We start from the raw sequence: 13,461 nt of genomic DNA on the forward strand, positions 1-13,461 counted from the left end.
TGTGTTCTTGTGTGTTTTGGACTAGAATAGAGGAATAATTAATTATTAATCCCTCAAAGCGATTAATTATTAATACTTTGACTTAAGGTGCCTCATGGGTTTGCAGAGCAAGGAATGTTCCAAGTGACTGCATGCAACAAAGAAAATGAATAGATAGAGCACGTGAAAGTGTCCCAAGTTTATGTGACAACAGTATACCTGTATATCAGCGTTTACTCGAATACATGAATTTCAGGAGTCAGTGTGTGGTTTGCTTGTACCTGTTAGGGTTACAAATGTGACATCAATGTGATCAGTTTAATATTTGGTATTTTTTCCAGTATATTACAGCTTTCAGTTTCAACCTCTTTAGTTTAGACAGCTTGACAATTTGAAGCAAATGAAGTAAAATTGTGGGGAAGATGGTGTGTAAAAGCATTGGAACAGACTGAATCATAGAACTGGTTGCAATCTGGCATATTGTCAAAGTTCAAAGGATATTTATTATTGAAGTACATATATGTCACGATATATGACCCTGAGATTTTTCTTGTGGGCATTCACAGTAAATGCAGAGAAACACAAAAGAATCAATGAAAAACTGCACACAAGATGGACAAACAATGCGAAAGACAAGTTGTGAAAATGAAACAGAAAAAACAAACAAAATAATAATAAATATCGAGAACTTGAGATGAAGAGTCCTTGAAAGTGAATCTAAATTAAATTTTTATTTGTTTTACTATGGAACTTTTACATTTGATATCACTCAGTTTTTTTGTTGTTAACAACCTTGTATCTCACTCAAGCCATCCCTGATTGCCATTTGAAACTCTAAAAAAAAATGGTGTGCCTGTATGGCTAGTGATGAAAATACAGTACTTGGGAGTGTGGAATAAGACAAGCTTGTAGTTGTGAAAAGAAAAGTACCTTCTCAGTTGTGAATTAGAATATAGGAGATCCATCTATTTGACATTAATGCCTTTCTCAAACTGTTGGGTTTGGTCTTTCATTGATTCTGTTGTGTTTCTTGTATTTTCTATGAATGTCTTCAAGAAAGTGAATCTCAAGGTAGTTTATGGTGACATATATGTTCTTTGGTAATAAAATTACTTTGAAGGCTGCTGTTTATAAACTTGTTCAGCATTCAACACCATCAGACCGCAGAAACTGGTGGTGAAACTGTCCTCGCTGGGTCTCAACACCTGCCTCTGCAATTGGATACTGGACTTAATAACATGAGGCCAAAGCCGGTCTGTCTGGCCATCAGCATCTCTCCTCCTGTTATGCTGAGCACTCGTGCTCCCCAGGGCTGTGTGCTCAGTCTGCTGCTGTTCACACTGCTGACCATGACTGTGTTGCAGGATCCAGCTCAAACCTTGTCATCAAATTTGCAGGTGACACACCAGTGGTTAGCCATATCAAGAATGACTGGGTGGAGTATAGCAGGGAAGTGGAGCAGCTGATGAATTGGTGTGAGAAGAACAGCCTAAGTCTGAACGTGGATATGAACTCCCAGGAGTTAATATCAAGGATGACCTCGCCTGGTCCCTTAATGTCACCTACTGGAACAAGAAGGCACAACAGCGCCTCTACTTCCTAAGAAGATTGAGGCAAGCAATGCTCCCATCCCCTCATCAGAACTGCATTTTACAGGAGCAACATTGGGAGCGTCCTGACAAGCTGCATCTCCATCTGGTATGGAAGCAATTGAGCATTGGACCAGAAGTCCCTACAAAGGAGTGTGAGAACAGCTGAAAGGATCATACCATCCATCAGGGAAATTTATCAGGAGCGCTAATGTTATTAAGGATCCCACCCATCCATTCAGCATCCTCTTTGATTTTCTTCCACCAGGCAGGAGACTGTGATGCATAAAAACGAGGACGGTCAGGATGAGAAACAGTTTCTTCTTCCCCCAGGCCATTAGGTTTTGAACTCCCTGCTACATTGTATTCGGAGTGTCACTGATTAATCTGTCCCATACCTTGCAATATTTAATATTAATGTATTTTAGTTTGTCATTTATGTGTGATTCATCTGTAGATTTTATCCTTACCTTCATAAGTAATCGTATGTTATGTATACTAGTGTGCTTTATACCCTGGTTCAAAGAAATGTCTAATTTTTACATACATTATATGGTTATATATGTTATACATGTATATAGTTAAATGACAACAAACTTGACTTGAAGTTGAAAAACAACTTGCAGTCATGTGTAAATTTTCTGAATGTCAGAATTACTGTCCTGATTTTTATTTAATTATGGTGTAATTGCAACAATGTTGACTCAAGCATTTTTGTTCATTTTTTAGTTAGAAGATGGCCACAGTCTCTTTGATTACAACGTGGGACTGAATGATATCATCCAACTTCTGATCCGTCAGCAAGCTTCCTCCACTGTGAAGAAAAAGGAAAAAGAGATTGAGCTCTCAGATAGTGACTCTGGATGTAGCTCATCACAGAGTGAGTGTGAAAAAACCTCTTCTAGTGCAGGAAACAGCAAGAAAAATCGTCCTGGCACATCAACTCGATCATTTCTCATAGATCCGGGTTTTGGATTATATAAGGTAAATATGTGTCTGTGTTGTTTTGCACTTGCGTTCCCTGGAACATATGGAGTGACTTGATAGAGGTATATAAAATCTTGAGGGCATAGACTGGGTTAAAGCACATAGTCATTTTGCTGTGGAGAGGGTGATTAAAGCAAAAGGGCGTAGGTTGAAGATTAACGATGACAGATTTTAAAAGGAAATTCAAAGACCGTTCTTCGTGTAAAAGGTGGTGATGTTTGGAATGAGCTGACAAAAGTAGTGGCTGAGATGGGCACATTAACAACATTTAAAAGCCATCCAGATGAGAATTTAGGAGAGATTTGGAAGGCTATTGGCCAAATGTGGGCAGCTGGGACTAGCTTGCTAGGCAACACATTTGGCATGGACGTGTTGGCCCCAAGTGCCTGTATCCATGCTGTATGAGAGTCACTTTCACTGAAGGGCAAATCACCTTGTCGACAGTGGATTATTGTTGACTGCAGGGAATTTGACAGTGTCAGTGATTTGGTTCGGTGTGTCAAGGGCATGGGTCAGGGCCCCAAACCTGGGCCATCAGATACAGTGCAAGATTAGAATGTTGTTGAGAAGAGGGTGTTGTTTTTATTTGTGGATTATGGAGTGTTTGCATATCATAGAAAATTAAATTGCCTGTTTTCTTGTGTATGTCCCAAATTACTGGTACTGACAAATCATGATGTTTTGACACTACATTAACGAAGCAATAGAGCAGCCCTTTCCTAAACTCCAGATCTGTATAATTGAAATCGAACAACCAAGGAAATAGGACGTACAAGTGCAAACAGAAGTAAATAGTTGCACCTAAGTTGTTGCAGCTCCAGGGCCGTGGTTTACAGTTAAGTTTTGTAGTAAGGAGTCTTCATTCAGGCTTGAGTATAAGCAGGCCAAGGAGCACTTGGTGCTCTCTCTTGATGTCACATGCTGCTGGAGTAGAATGAGAAACAAGCTCCCTACTGTGTGCATCAATAATAACTGCTACAATGTAATAATGCAAGTGTAATTGAAAAAACATGCTTGGTTTTTAAGATTCTTTTTGGTGATGTTCTGAACTGTGGATTTAAAAACAGAAAATGCTCGAAATACTCAGTAGGTCAGATTGTGTCTGTGGGAGGATAGATACCTCCTCTGATTTACCCCTTGATCATGGCCCCACTAAGGAGCACCAGGCCATTGTCTCCCACACCATCACCAACTTTATCCGCTCAGGGGATCTCCCATCCACTGCTACCAACCTTATAGTTCCCACACCCTGCACTTCCCGTTTCTACCTCCTATCTAAGATCCACAAACCTGCCTGTCCTGGCAGACCTATTGTCTCAGCTTGCTCCTGCCCCATCGAACTCATTTCTGCATACCTCGACATGGTTTTATCCCCCCTTGTTCAATCCCTTCCTACCTATGTTCGTTACACTTCTCACACTCTTAAACTTTTCGATGATTTTAAGTTCCCTGGCCCCTACCGCTTTATTTTCACTATGGATGTCCAGTCCTTATATACTTGCATCTCCCGTCAAGAAGGTCTCAAAGCTCTCTGCTTCTTTTTGGATTCCAGACCTAACCATTTCCCCTCTACCACCACTCTGCTCCGTCTAGCGGAATTAGTCCTTACTCTTAATAATTTCTCCTTTGGCTCCTCCCACTTCCTCCAAACTAAAGGTGTAGCTATGGGCACTCGTATGGGTCCTAGCTATGCCTGCCTTTTTGTTGGCTTTGTGGAACAATCTATGCTCCAAACCTACTCTGGTATCTGTCCCCCACTTTTCCTTCGCTACATCGATGACTGCATTGGTGCTGCTTCCTGCACGCATGCTGAGCTCGTTGACTTCATTAACTTTGTCTCCAACTTTCACCCTGCCCTCAAGTTTACCTGGTCCATTTCCGACACCTCCCTCCCCTTTCTAGATTTTTCTGTCTCTATCTCTGGAGACAGCTTATCTACTGATGTCTACTATAAGCCTACTGACTCTCACAGCTATCTGGACTATTCCTCTTCTCACCCTGTCTCTTGCAAAAATGCCATCCCCTTCTCGCAATTCCTCCGTCTCCGCTGCATCTGCTCTCAGGATGAGGCTTTTCACTCTAGGACGAGGGAGATGTCCTCCTTTTTTAAAGAAAGGGGCTTCCCTTGCTCCACCATCAACTCTGCTCTCAAACGCATCTCCCCCATTTCACGCACATTTGCTCTCACTCCATCCTCCCACCACCCCACGAGGAATAGGGTTCCCCTGGTCCTCACCTACCACCCCACCAGCCTCCGGGTCCAACATATTATTCTCTGTAACTTCTGCCACCTCCAACGGGATCCCACCACTAAGCACATCTTTCCCTCCCCCCCTCTGTCTGCTTTCCGCAGGGATGGCTCCCTACATGACTCCCTTGTCCATTCGTCGCCCCCATCCCTCCCCACCGATCTCCGTCCTGGCACTTATCCTTGTAAGTGGAACAAGTGCTACACATACCCTTACACTTCCTCCCTTACCACCATTCAGGGCCCCAGACAGTCCTTCCAGGTGAGGCAACACTTCACCTGTGAGTGGGCTGGGGTGATATACTGTGTCCGGTGCTCCCAATGTGGCCTTCTATATATTGGTGAGACCCGACGCAGACTGGGAGATCGTTTTGCTGAACATCTACGCTCTGTCCGCCAGAGAAAGCAGGATCTCCCAGTGGCCACACATTTTAATTCCACGTCCCATTCTCATTCTGACATGTCTATCCACGGCCTCCTCTACTGTAAAGATGAAGCCACACTGAGGTTGGAGGAACAACACCTTATATTCCGTCTGGGTAGCCTCCAACCTGATGGCATGAACATCAACTTCTCAAACTTCTGCTATTGCCCACCTCCCCCTCGTATCCCATCCGTTATTTATTTATATACACACATTCTTTTTATCTCTCTCCTTTTTCTCCCTCTGTCCCTCTCACTATACCCCTTGCCCATCCTTTGGGTTCCCCCCCTCCCTTGTCTTTCTTCCTGGGCCTCCTGTCCCATGATCCTCTCATATCCCTTTTTGTCAATCACCTGTCCAGCTCTTGGCTCCGTCCCTCCCCCTCCTGTCTTCTCCTATCATTTTGGATCTCCCCCTCCCCCTCCCACTTTCAAATCTCTTACTAGCTCTTCCTTCAGTTAGTCCTGACGAAGGGTCTCGGCCCAAAACGTCGACTGTACCTCTTCCTAGATATGCTGCCTGGCCTGCTGCGTTCACCAGCAACTTTGTTGTGTGTTGAGAGAAATAGAGTAATGTTTCAACATGAAACTTAGCCTTGTTTCTCTTCCCACAAACAGTATGCAGCCTGACCTCAGTATTAACTGCATTTTCTATTTTTATTTCAGGTTTTCATCATCCGCAGCTCTTTTGACATTCAGAAATATATAACTGATATCTCGTCCCCATCGTTTTGTCCACACTGGAATTGTAACAAAAATAAAGGAGTAAGGAATGCGTTAATTAAAAGGCAAAGTCATCCATGATCACATTGAATGAAAGGGTAGGTTTGAGGGGCCGAGTGGCCTAAACCTGCTCGTATGTTCTTGTGTTCCTGTGTTAAGATTAAGTTGCGTAGTTGGTAGTTGAGGCAGGCCAGCTGATACGTTATGGATGCTGGAAGGGAAGAGGGTAAGGAGAGGCTCCCCACTAAGAATTTAAATAATATGGAAGAATTTTAATAATTCAGTCAGGATTTTTCAAGCATTAGTACTTCAAATATTTTGCCATTTTGAGTGGTACTTACTTAAAGGCTTGAAGTTTTCCAGTGTGTTTTATGTTATTTTTTTCTGGCAATTTTAATTTCAGATTTGTTGCCAAAAAGACAGCACAACAGTTCCCTTTCAAAAACATTGTATGAAAATATTAACTTTTGAGGATTTAAAAAAAAAAATGGTCATTATTTGACTTTTAAGTGAAAGGATATGACCAGATGAAGTCTCGTTTGGACCACTGCATAGAAGAATGTTGAATAGAGCCTAGAACTTAATGGTCTGACATGCTTTAAGAGAATACGTACTGTGAACATTTAAACTTTTTTATGGTGTAGTTTCTGAATAATCTGAGATCCTAATGACAGTGTATGGTGATAAGCTTCTATTCTGCCCTATTAAACTATTGCAGTATATTTATAGCGCAGTAACTGCCCATTTGGTCATATGTATTACTATGTTTATACTCCAGATGAGCTGCCTCGTTCAACCTAATTAACACAGCCTATGTACTTTTCCCACCCTGGTACTTGTGTTGTTACGTTGGCTCCCTTTGTTAGAGTTCCACATTCTAGCCATTCTGTCAGTCAAGTTATTTCTTCTGTGCTCCCAAACTGATGTATTATTGTCTTGATCTCGTGGTTCCTTGTTCTGGTATCAGCCAATGGAAATAATGTGTCTACATTATATGTAAGTCTTTTTGATAACTCTTTAAGTCATCACCCAATTCCCCAGTTTATTCAGTATTTCCTGAGAGCTTGAATCGGTGTATTCTAGTACCATTGAAATAAATCATCTTTTGGAGTTATGACATTTTCTTAATACTGAACTTTTGTGTGATATAAACAGCATTCCTTTGAAAAAGTTAATATGGTGCCTTGGTTTTTTTATTTCTGGAATGAACTCTAGTACATTGTTTGTAATATTACAGCTCTATGAATTTGTACCATTAATTTCAGAAATTGTTTTCTGTGTGGAATTCCTTTGCTTTAATCAGCTCGGTGTGTGTTTTCCAAGGGGGACCAAAATGTACTCCAGCATATAGGTCTATAATGAATTTAATTTTACCGTTTCAAGGTCTCCTAAAAACATTTCTAATCTACCCCACGTTAAAAGGGAGAACTCAGATTAGTTAATTTCAGGTTAATTGTTTTGCTTTCAGAAAAGTGTGGTTGTTAATTTTATATCTTCCAATGAAGCCAAGTATTGCTGTTCAGAATTGATCAGGTAAACCTTTGAGGAAAGGCTGAATGAGTAATTAAGCTATAACGTTCCGTAGCTGCCTTCCATGCTTTAGTTTATGAAGTATTTTAATAGAATTATGGAATTGCTGACTCTTGAGTTACTTTGAAAAAGGAACTGTGTGAAATAACCTTTAATATTTTTAACGCACTTGCACCATATTTTCTTCTTTGATAGCATTTGATTGAGGTTGGAATAGCAAGGAAAAACCTTAGGTTGGAAGAGCTTGGAGCTAGGAAGGACTTCGAAGCCATTTTGCCATCCAAAGTACTTTTTCTCTACTACAGTTTTCACTGGGATGGCTATTAGACAAACCCAAGATGCTGGATGAACTCAGCAGGTCAGACAGCATCTGTGGAAGGAAATGGATAGTTGATGTTTTAGCCATGACCCTTTGTCTAGACATGAGCAGTATGAAAATAGTGGTGGTTTGTAGAGTCATTTGGCCTAATTATTTTTCCCTGTATACCCTTTCTCTTTATAACTTCCAGTCAGGCCAAAACAAACTGCAATTCTCTTCTTATTCTTAAGATCTTTTTTGTCCTTGATTTGTTCCTTCATCTTATGCCCATCATACTGTATCTTTTACACTCTTTCTCTATCCCCATGTTAATGATCAATTTGTTCCTTCCTGGCTGTTCAAAAACTTCTTGGGGGGCCAGCTGGTGGCGCAATGAGATCGGCGCCGGACCCGGGAGTGGAGGTTCCCAGGTTCGAAACTAGTCGGGTCCACTCCCGAGTACGCTTTCCATCCCTGCTGGGTTGATTGTCAAGTTCGCAACTTGACCTTGTAAAATAAAGGGGAAATACTGCGAAAATGTCTGTGCGAGGAGTGGCGTGCCACACAGTCTCTCTCTCGCTTCATGCCTTGTGGAAAAAAAAAGCCATGAAAAAGACGTCATCGCAGACGCACGCACAGACTCGCACGCACGCAGGCACACGTCAAAAAAAAACTTCTCAGGAATGCACCTTCGACTTGTGGCAACACTTCTCACCTTGCTTGGCTTTAAGTAAGGCATGAATCTGGGTCATATCTGTACTTGTTTGTGGTTACCACTTGAAGCTCCCATGTGTGCAACTTGTATTCCTATAGAAGAGCTTCCATACTAGTAATAAAGTTCCTGCTGTGCCATTTTTGCTTGTTCATATCGTCTTGTGGAGCACTACCAGAAAGATCACTTAATTATTTTAAAATTTTGTTACATCTTAGACCATAAGACATAGGAGCAGAATTAGGTCATCTGGCCCATCAAATCTGCGCTGCCATTCAATCATGTCTGATCCTTTTTTCTAATCTCCTCCTCAACCCCAGTTCCCGCCTTCTCCCCGTAACCTTTGATGCCATGTCCAATCAAGAACCTATCAATCTCTGCCTTAAATACACCGAATGACCTGGCCTCCACAGCTGCATGTGGCAACAAATTCCACAAATTCACCACCCTCTGACTAAGGAAATTTTTCTGCATCTCTGTTTTAAGTGGGCGCCCCTCTATCCTGAGGCTGTGCCCTCTTGTCCTAGATTCTCTCACCATCGGAAACATCCTTTCCACCTCCACTCTATCTAGGCCTTTCAACATTTGGAAGGTTTCAATGAGATCCCCCCTCATCCTTCTGAATTCCAGCGAGTACAGACCCAGAGCCGTCAAACGTTAGAAACACAGAAAACATACAGCGCGATACAAGCCCTAGGTAGCTCTAAGGTAGGGGCATGTTTGTCACAAAGCTGTGCCGAACTTGTCCCTACCTTAGAGCTACCAGGCTTTACCCATAGGCCTCTATTTTTCTAAGCTCCATGTAGCCATCCAGGAGTCTCTCAAAAGACCCTATGGTTCCTGCCTCCACCACTGAACTCCGGCAGCCCATTCCATGCACTTACCACTCTCTGCATAAAAAAAACTTACCCCTGACATCTCCTCTGTACCTACTTCAAGCACCTTAAAACTATGCCTTCTCGTGTTAGCCATTTCAGCCCTGGGGCAAAGTCTCTGACTATCCACACGATCAATGCGTCTGATTATCTTGTACACCTCTGTCAGGTCACCTGTCATCCTCTGTCGCTCCAAGAAGAAAAGGCAGAGTTCATTTAACCTATTGTCATAAGGCATGCTCCCCAACCCAGGCAACATCCTTGTAAATCTCCTCTGCACCTTCATATGATAATCCTTCCATTCCTGAAATCATCTTTATGAACATCCTCTGGACCCTCTCCAATGCCAGCACATCTCTTCTGAGATGAGGGGTCCAAAACTGTTCACATTTCTCAAGTTGAGGCCTTACTAGTGCCTTATAAAGCCTCAGCATCACACCCTTGCTCTTGTATTCTACACATCTTGAAATGAATGCTAACATGGCATTTGCCTTCCTCACCCGACTCAACCTACAAGTTAACCTTCAGGGAGTTTGGCACAAGGACACCCAAATCCCTCTGAATCTCATATTCCTGGATTTAGAAAGAAACCGGCACATTTATATCTACTACCAAAGTGCATAACCATGTATTTTCCACATTGCATTTCACTGCAACTGCTTTGCACTTTGGAGTGCCATGTGGTTTGCCAGGGAAAATTCTTGGTGTGTCTTGTTTTATACCAACCATTTGGAAATTATAGACCAGATGAGCCAATACTGGTTCCCAGTGGGATGTGAATTTAATTACTCAGCAGTAAATATATCTGTCATTCAAACCTTTGGGAATACTTGATCTCAATATTTAGACTTGGAAGAAACCACATTGTTAGTTTGGGTTTCAACTTGCGGATTAACTGAGTTAAAGATGCTATTATAAATCAAGTGATAGTTAATTTTAATTCTAATTGGGTAGTCCTTTGAGGCTAATAGCCATTCCATCAAAGTCATTTCTCAGTTTTACGTCTGATTAGATATTACCCTTGTACCAGGTCAGCTGCATGTAGCAGTGTCAACCCGTTAGAGCCTTCCTCTGATATCTGTTCTACTAAAATCAATGGACATGAATATGGGAAGAGTTGCTTGTTGCTGGGCAACAATAAACAGTATTTAGCACTGTTAACCTGGTGCAAATGATCTATTATCAAGTGTTTGCAAATTAATTATTAAACTTTACAAATAGAACTTGGTGCTTGACTTCTGAATGGAGGTCGATTGGAAGGCTTTGTGCTCATTTTTCTTTGAGCTGAGGGTGACTTACTCTCACTATGGACTTGTGTGTTCTGAGGTGGCTGATGAAGTCAACGTAGGACTTGAATTCTCGTTCACAAGTGAGGTATGTGGTTCACAGGATGGGGCTGTAGGAGCCATCTATGTCGGTCTGTATTATATTTTGTGTTGCACGTTTTTTAATGGGTTATGGTAATTTGTCACGTCGGTTGGGGTGTGGTAGAAGCAAATAGTCACGTATTCACACTCTGTCCTAGTTAACTAGCTTAGTTAGAAGCAGCCAGAGACAGGGATGATTTTTTTGTTTGTTGTCTGTTAATTTGAATTCTAATTACTGTTATTCCACTATATTGCTGATGTAGTTCTGAGAGTTTTTTTTAACACTGTATAAGATTGTTCATCTTTGCTTATTTCATAATGACGGATCAAACATACTTTGTCAACTTGGAACTCAATTATTTGGAAGTGCGTCATACAGTGTCAGTTTCCGTACTCAGTTTCTCAGTGATTTTGGGTTGTTTTCAAGTAACCGCTACAGGGCGTGTGATTAGTTTGAGAGAGAGTGTGTTTCTGTGCTTATCCTGTTCTTCTATGGTCTCCAGATTTATGGACTTAAAAGTCCCAGTGTCATTCCAAATATTGCTTTTCCATTTTGAGCAGTTTTAGATCATAGGTTTTTCAGAAATAATGGGATATTTCACTATTTAACAGAGGGTTTTGATAATTTTTTTTGTATATCTCATTATCTCTTGTGAAAGCTTGGAATAGAGTGGAGTGACTTTTGACATTCTGGCCTCAGTTTGCAAGTGATGGACAGTTGCCAACTAAGTATGATTAAAGACTTATTGAAGGGAATTTTAATCTCGGAAAGGATGCTGATGTTACTTCTCTTATCCTGCCAATGGATTTGGAGGATTTTATGGAGACTCCATTGGTGACACCCTTTAGTGCTTTGAGATGTCTTGTAGCTAGATCATTTTTGGAAGCATGCAGGATTAGGCTGCAGTGATTTCCATCCCCCCCCCCCAGCACAAGAGATGAGGGTACCCTTTTGGGAACTGACATGAGCCCAATTGGCCACATTTGTTGCAATAATATGGCAACAAATTTCTGAGGCAGCTAAACTTTAGAAGGAAGCTTCATAATCTTTTGATTGATGACGACTTGTAAAGGCAGTAAGGACCATGCGTGGTGGTTGATGTTGCCCTATGCATGCATTTCTCTTGGGTTGTGTGGGGAAGATGATGTTCATTGTATCTCCACCCCGTCACCCAATACATTATATATCCACAACAAAATAGTCAAAATAATTAACATAGCGGCATTAGTGCAAGTTGAGGGAAATATAATCTGAGATTGGATTTGGGTTTTTCGGATCGGTTCAAGAACCTGATGGTAGTGGAGAAAAAGGTGTTATTGAACCTTGAGGTGTGGGTCTCCAGCCTCTGTTCCTCCTGCCTGAAGGTAGTAGTGCGAGGAGGGCAGGGCCCAGTTGATAGCTGTCCTTAACGATGGTTGTCGCTTTACTGAGACATTGCCTCATCATTATTCTTGATGTAGAGCAGGGGTTCCAAAACTTTTTTGTGGCATGGACCCCTACCATTGACCGAGGTGGTCTATGGACCACAGGTTGGAAACCCCTGATGCAGAGAGTTGTAAGGTGGTGGAGGTTGTGCTTTGGAGCTGCTGCTTTTCCCTTGAACTGAGCTTGAGTTTCCAATTGAGGAACACCAATATACATAAAAGCCTCTGGCTACAATCACTAATCAAGTGGTTTAATGTGCTCTTGCAAGAGTCCTGGCAATTTATGGGCACGATTCCTGGGGTCTCGTGAGTAGCTCGGATCTTTTACCTGTGGTGGTGTTCTCTGAGATGGATATCTTGAAAAGTTCAAAGTAAGTTTATAAGTAAGTACATCTATGTCAGCATTGAATCTATGAAAGACTGCACCAACTTGGATGTTCAACCAGTGTTCAGGAGACATCAAATTGTGCAAATACAAAGGGAAAGAAATAATAATAAGCAATTAGAGAGAAAAGGGAAGGTGGTGGCTGTGACATTGTTCTCCATGATGTGTTCGTTTTAGATGAATTAGTAAATTATGCAGTGGAAAATATTTCTTTCTGGCAGATTTAAGTGGGTGAACTGCAAAATCATGTAACTTGTAGTTTCTTAAATGGAGATTTTCAGGCTGTATGCTTGTTGTGCTTTACAATTCTCTCTCCAACCCCCTCTGCAGAAAGTTCTTGAATAATTTCAATGTATATCTATTGCAACATTAAACCTTGTACATTACAAAGAAACCATTAAGAACAGATCTCATTCTCATTATTGTCCACTTTGTGCACGAAAACACTGAATTTAGGACTGAGTTGAGAAACATCTTTACATGGTATTGTAAATACAGTGGATTACAGTTAATTGGGATACAGCGGGATCATTACATTTTGCCCGAATTAAGTGGTTGCCCCAATTAGCTGAAATTTTGGGGGGAATAGTTAAAAGGGTATAAAAGACCCCTCACACCCTCTCCATGAACTGTTTGTTCTTCTGCCATCAGGCAAACGTTACAGGAGCATCAAAACTAAAACCACAAGGCTACTAAACAGCTTCCTCCCACAGGCAGTCAGACTGCTAAATAGCTGCTCTACCTGACTCTGCTTTGGACACTTTTTAACTTGCACTGGACACTTATAACTGATTTAACTGACATGTGGCTGTTGTGTTTTACTATTTATTGTTATGTTTATTATTTAGTGTTGCATTTGTTATGTTATGATTACGCTGCCCCAAGGAATGCTGTCTCATTCTGTCCTGCAGAGCTGATGT

At 41.5% G+C, this 13,461-nt stretch overlaps 1 protein-coding gene across 1 annotated transcript in view; it reads left to right on the forward strand.

Annotated features, from left to right (window-relative positions):
- Positions 1–13,461, forward strand: part of LOC140197683 (E3 ubiquitin-protein ligase UHRF1-like) — a 148,431-nt gene that overhangs the window by 45,344 nt on the left and 89,626 nt on the right. Inside the window, exon 2 of the mRNA XM_072257993.1 lies at positions 2,298–2,552. Coding sequence (XP_072114094.1) covers positions 2,298–2,552 — 255 coding nt within the window. The remainder of the gene's footprint in view (positions 1–2,297; positions 2,553–13,461) is intronic.

The sequence above is a fragment of the Mobula birostris genome, chromosome 5 (genome assembly GCF_030028105.1).
Source record: "Mobula birostris isolate sMobBir1 chromosome 5, sMobBir1.hap1, whole genome shotgun sequence".
Lineage (NCBI taxonomy): Eukaryota > Metazoa > Chordata > Chondrichthyes > Myliobatiformes > Myliobatidae > Mobula > Mobula birostris.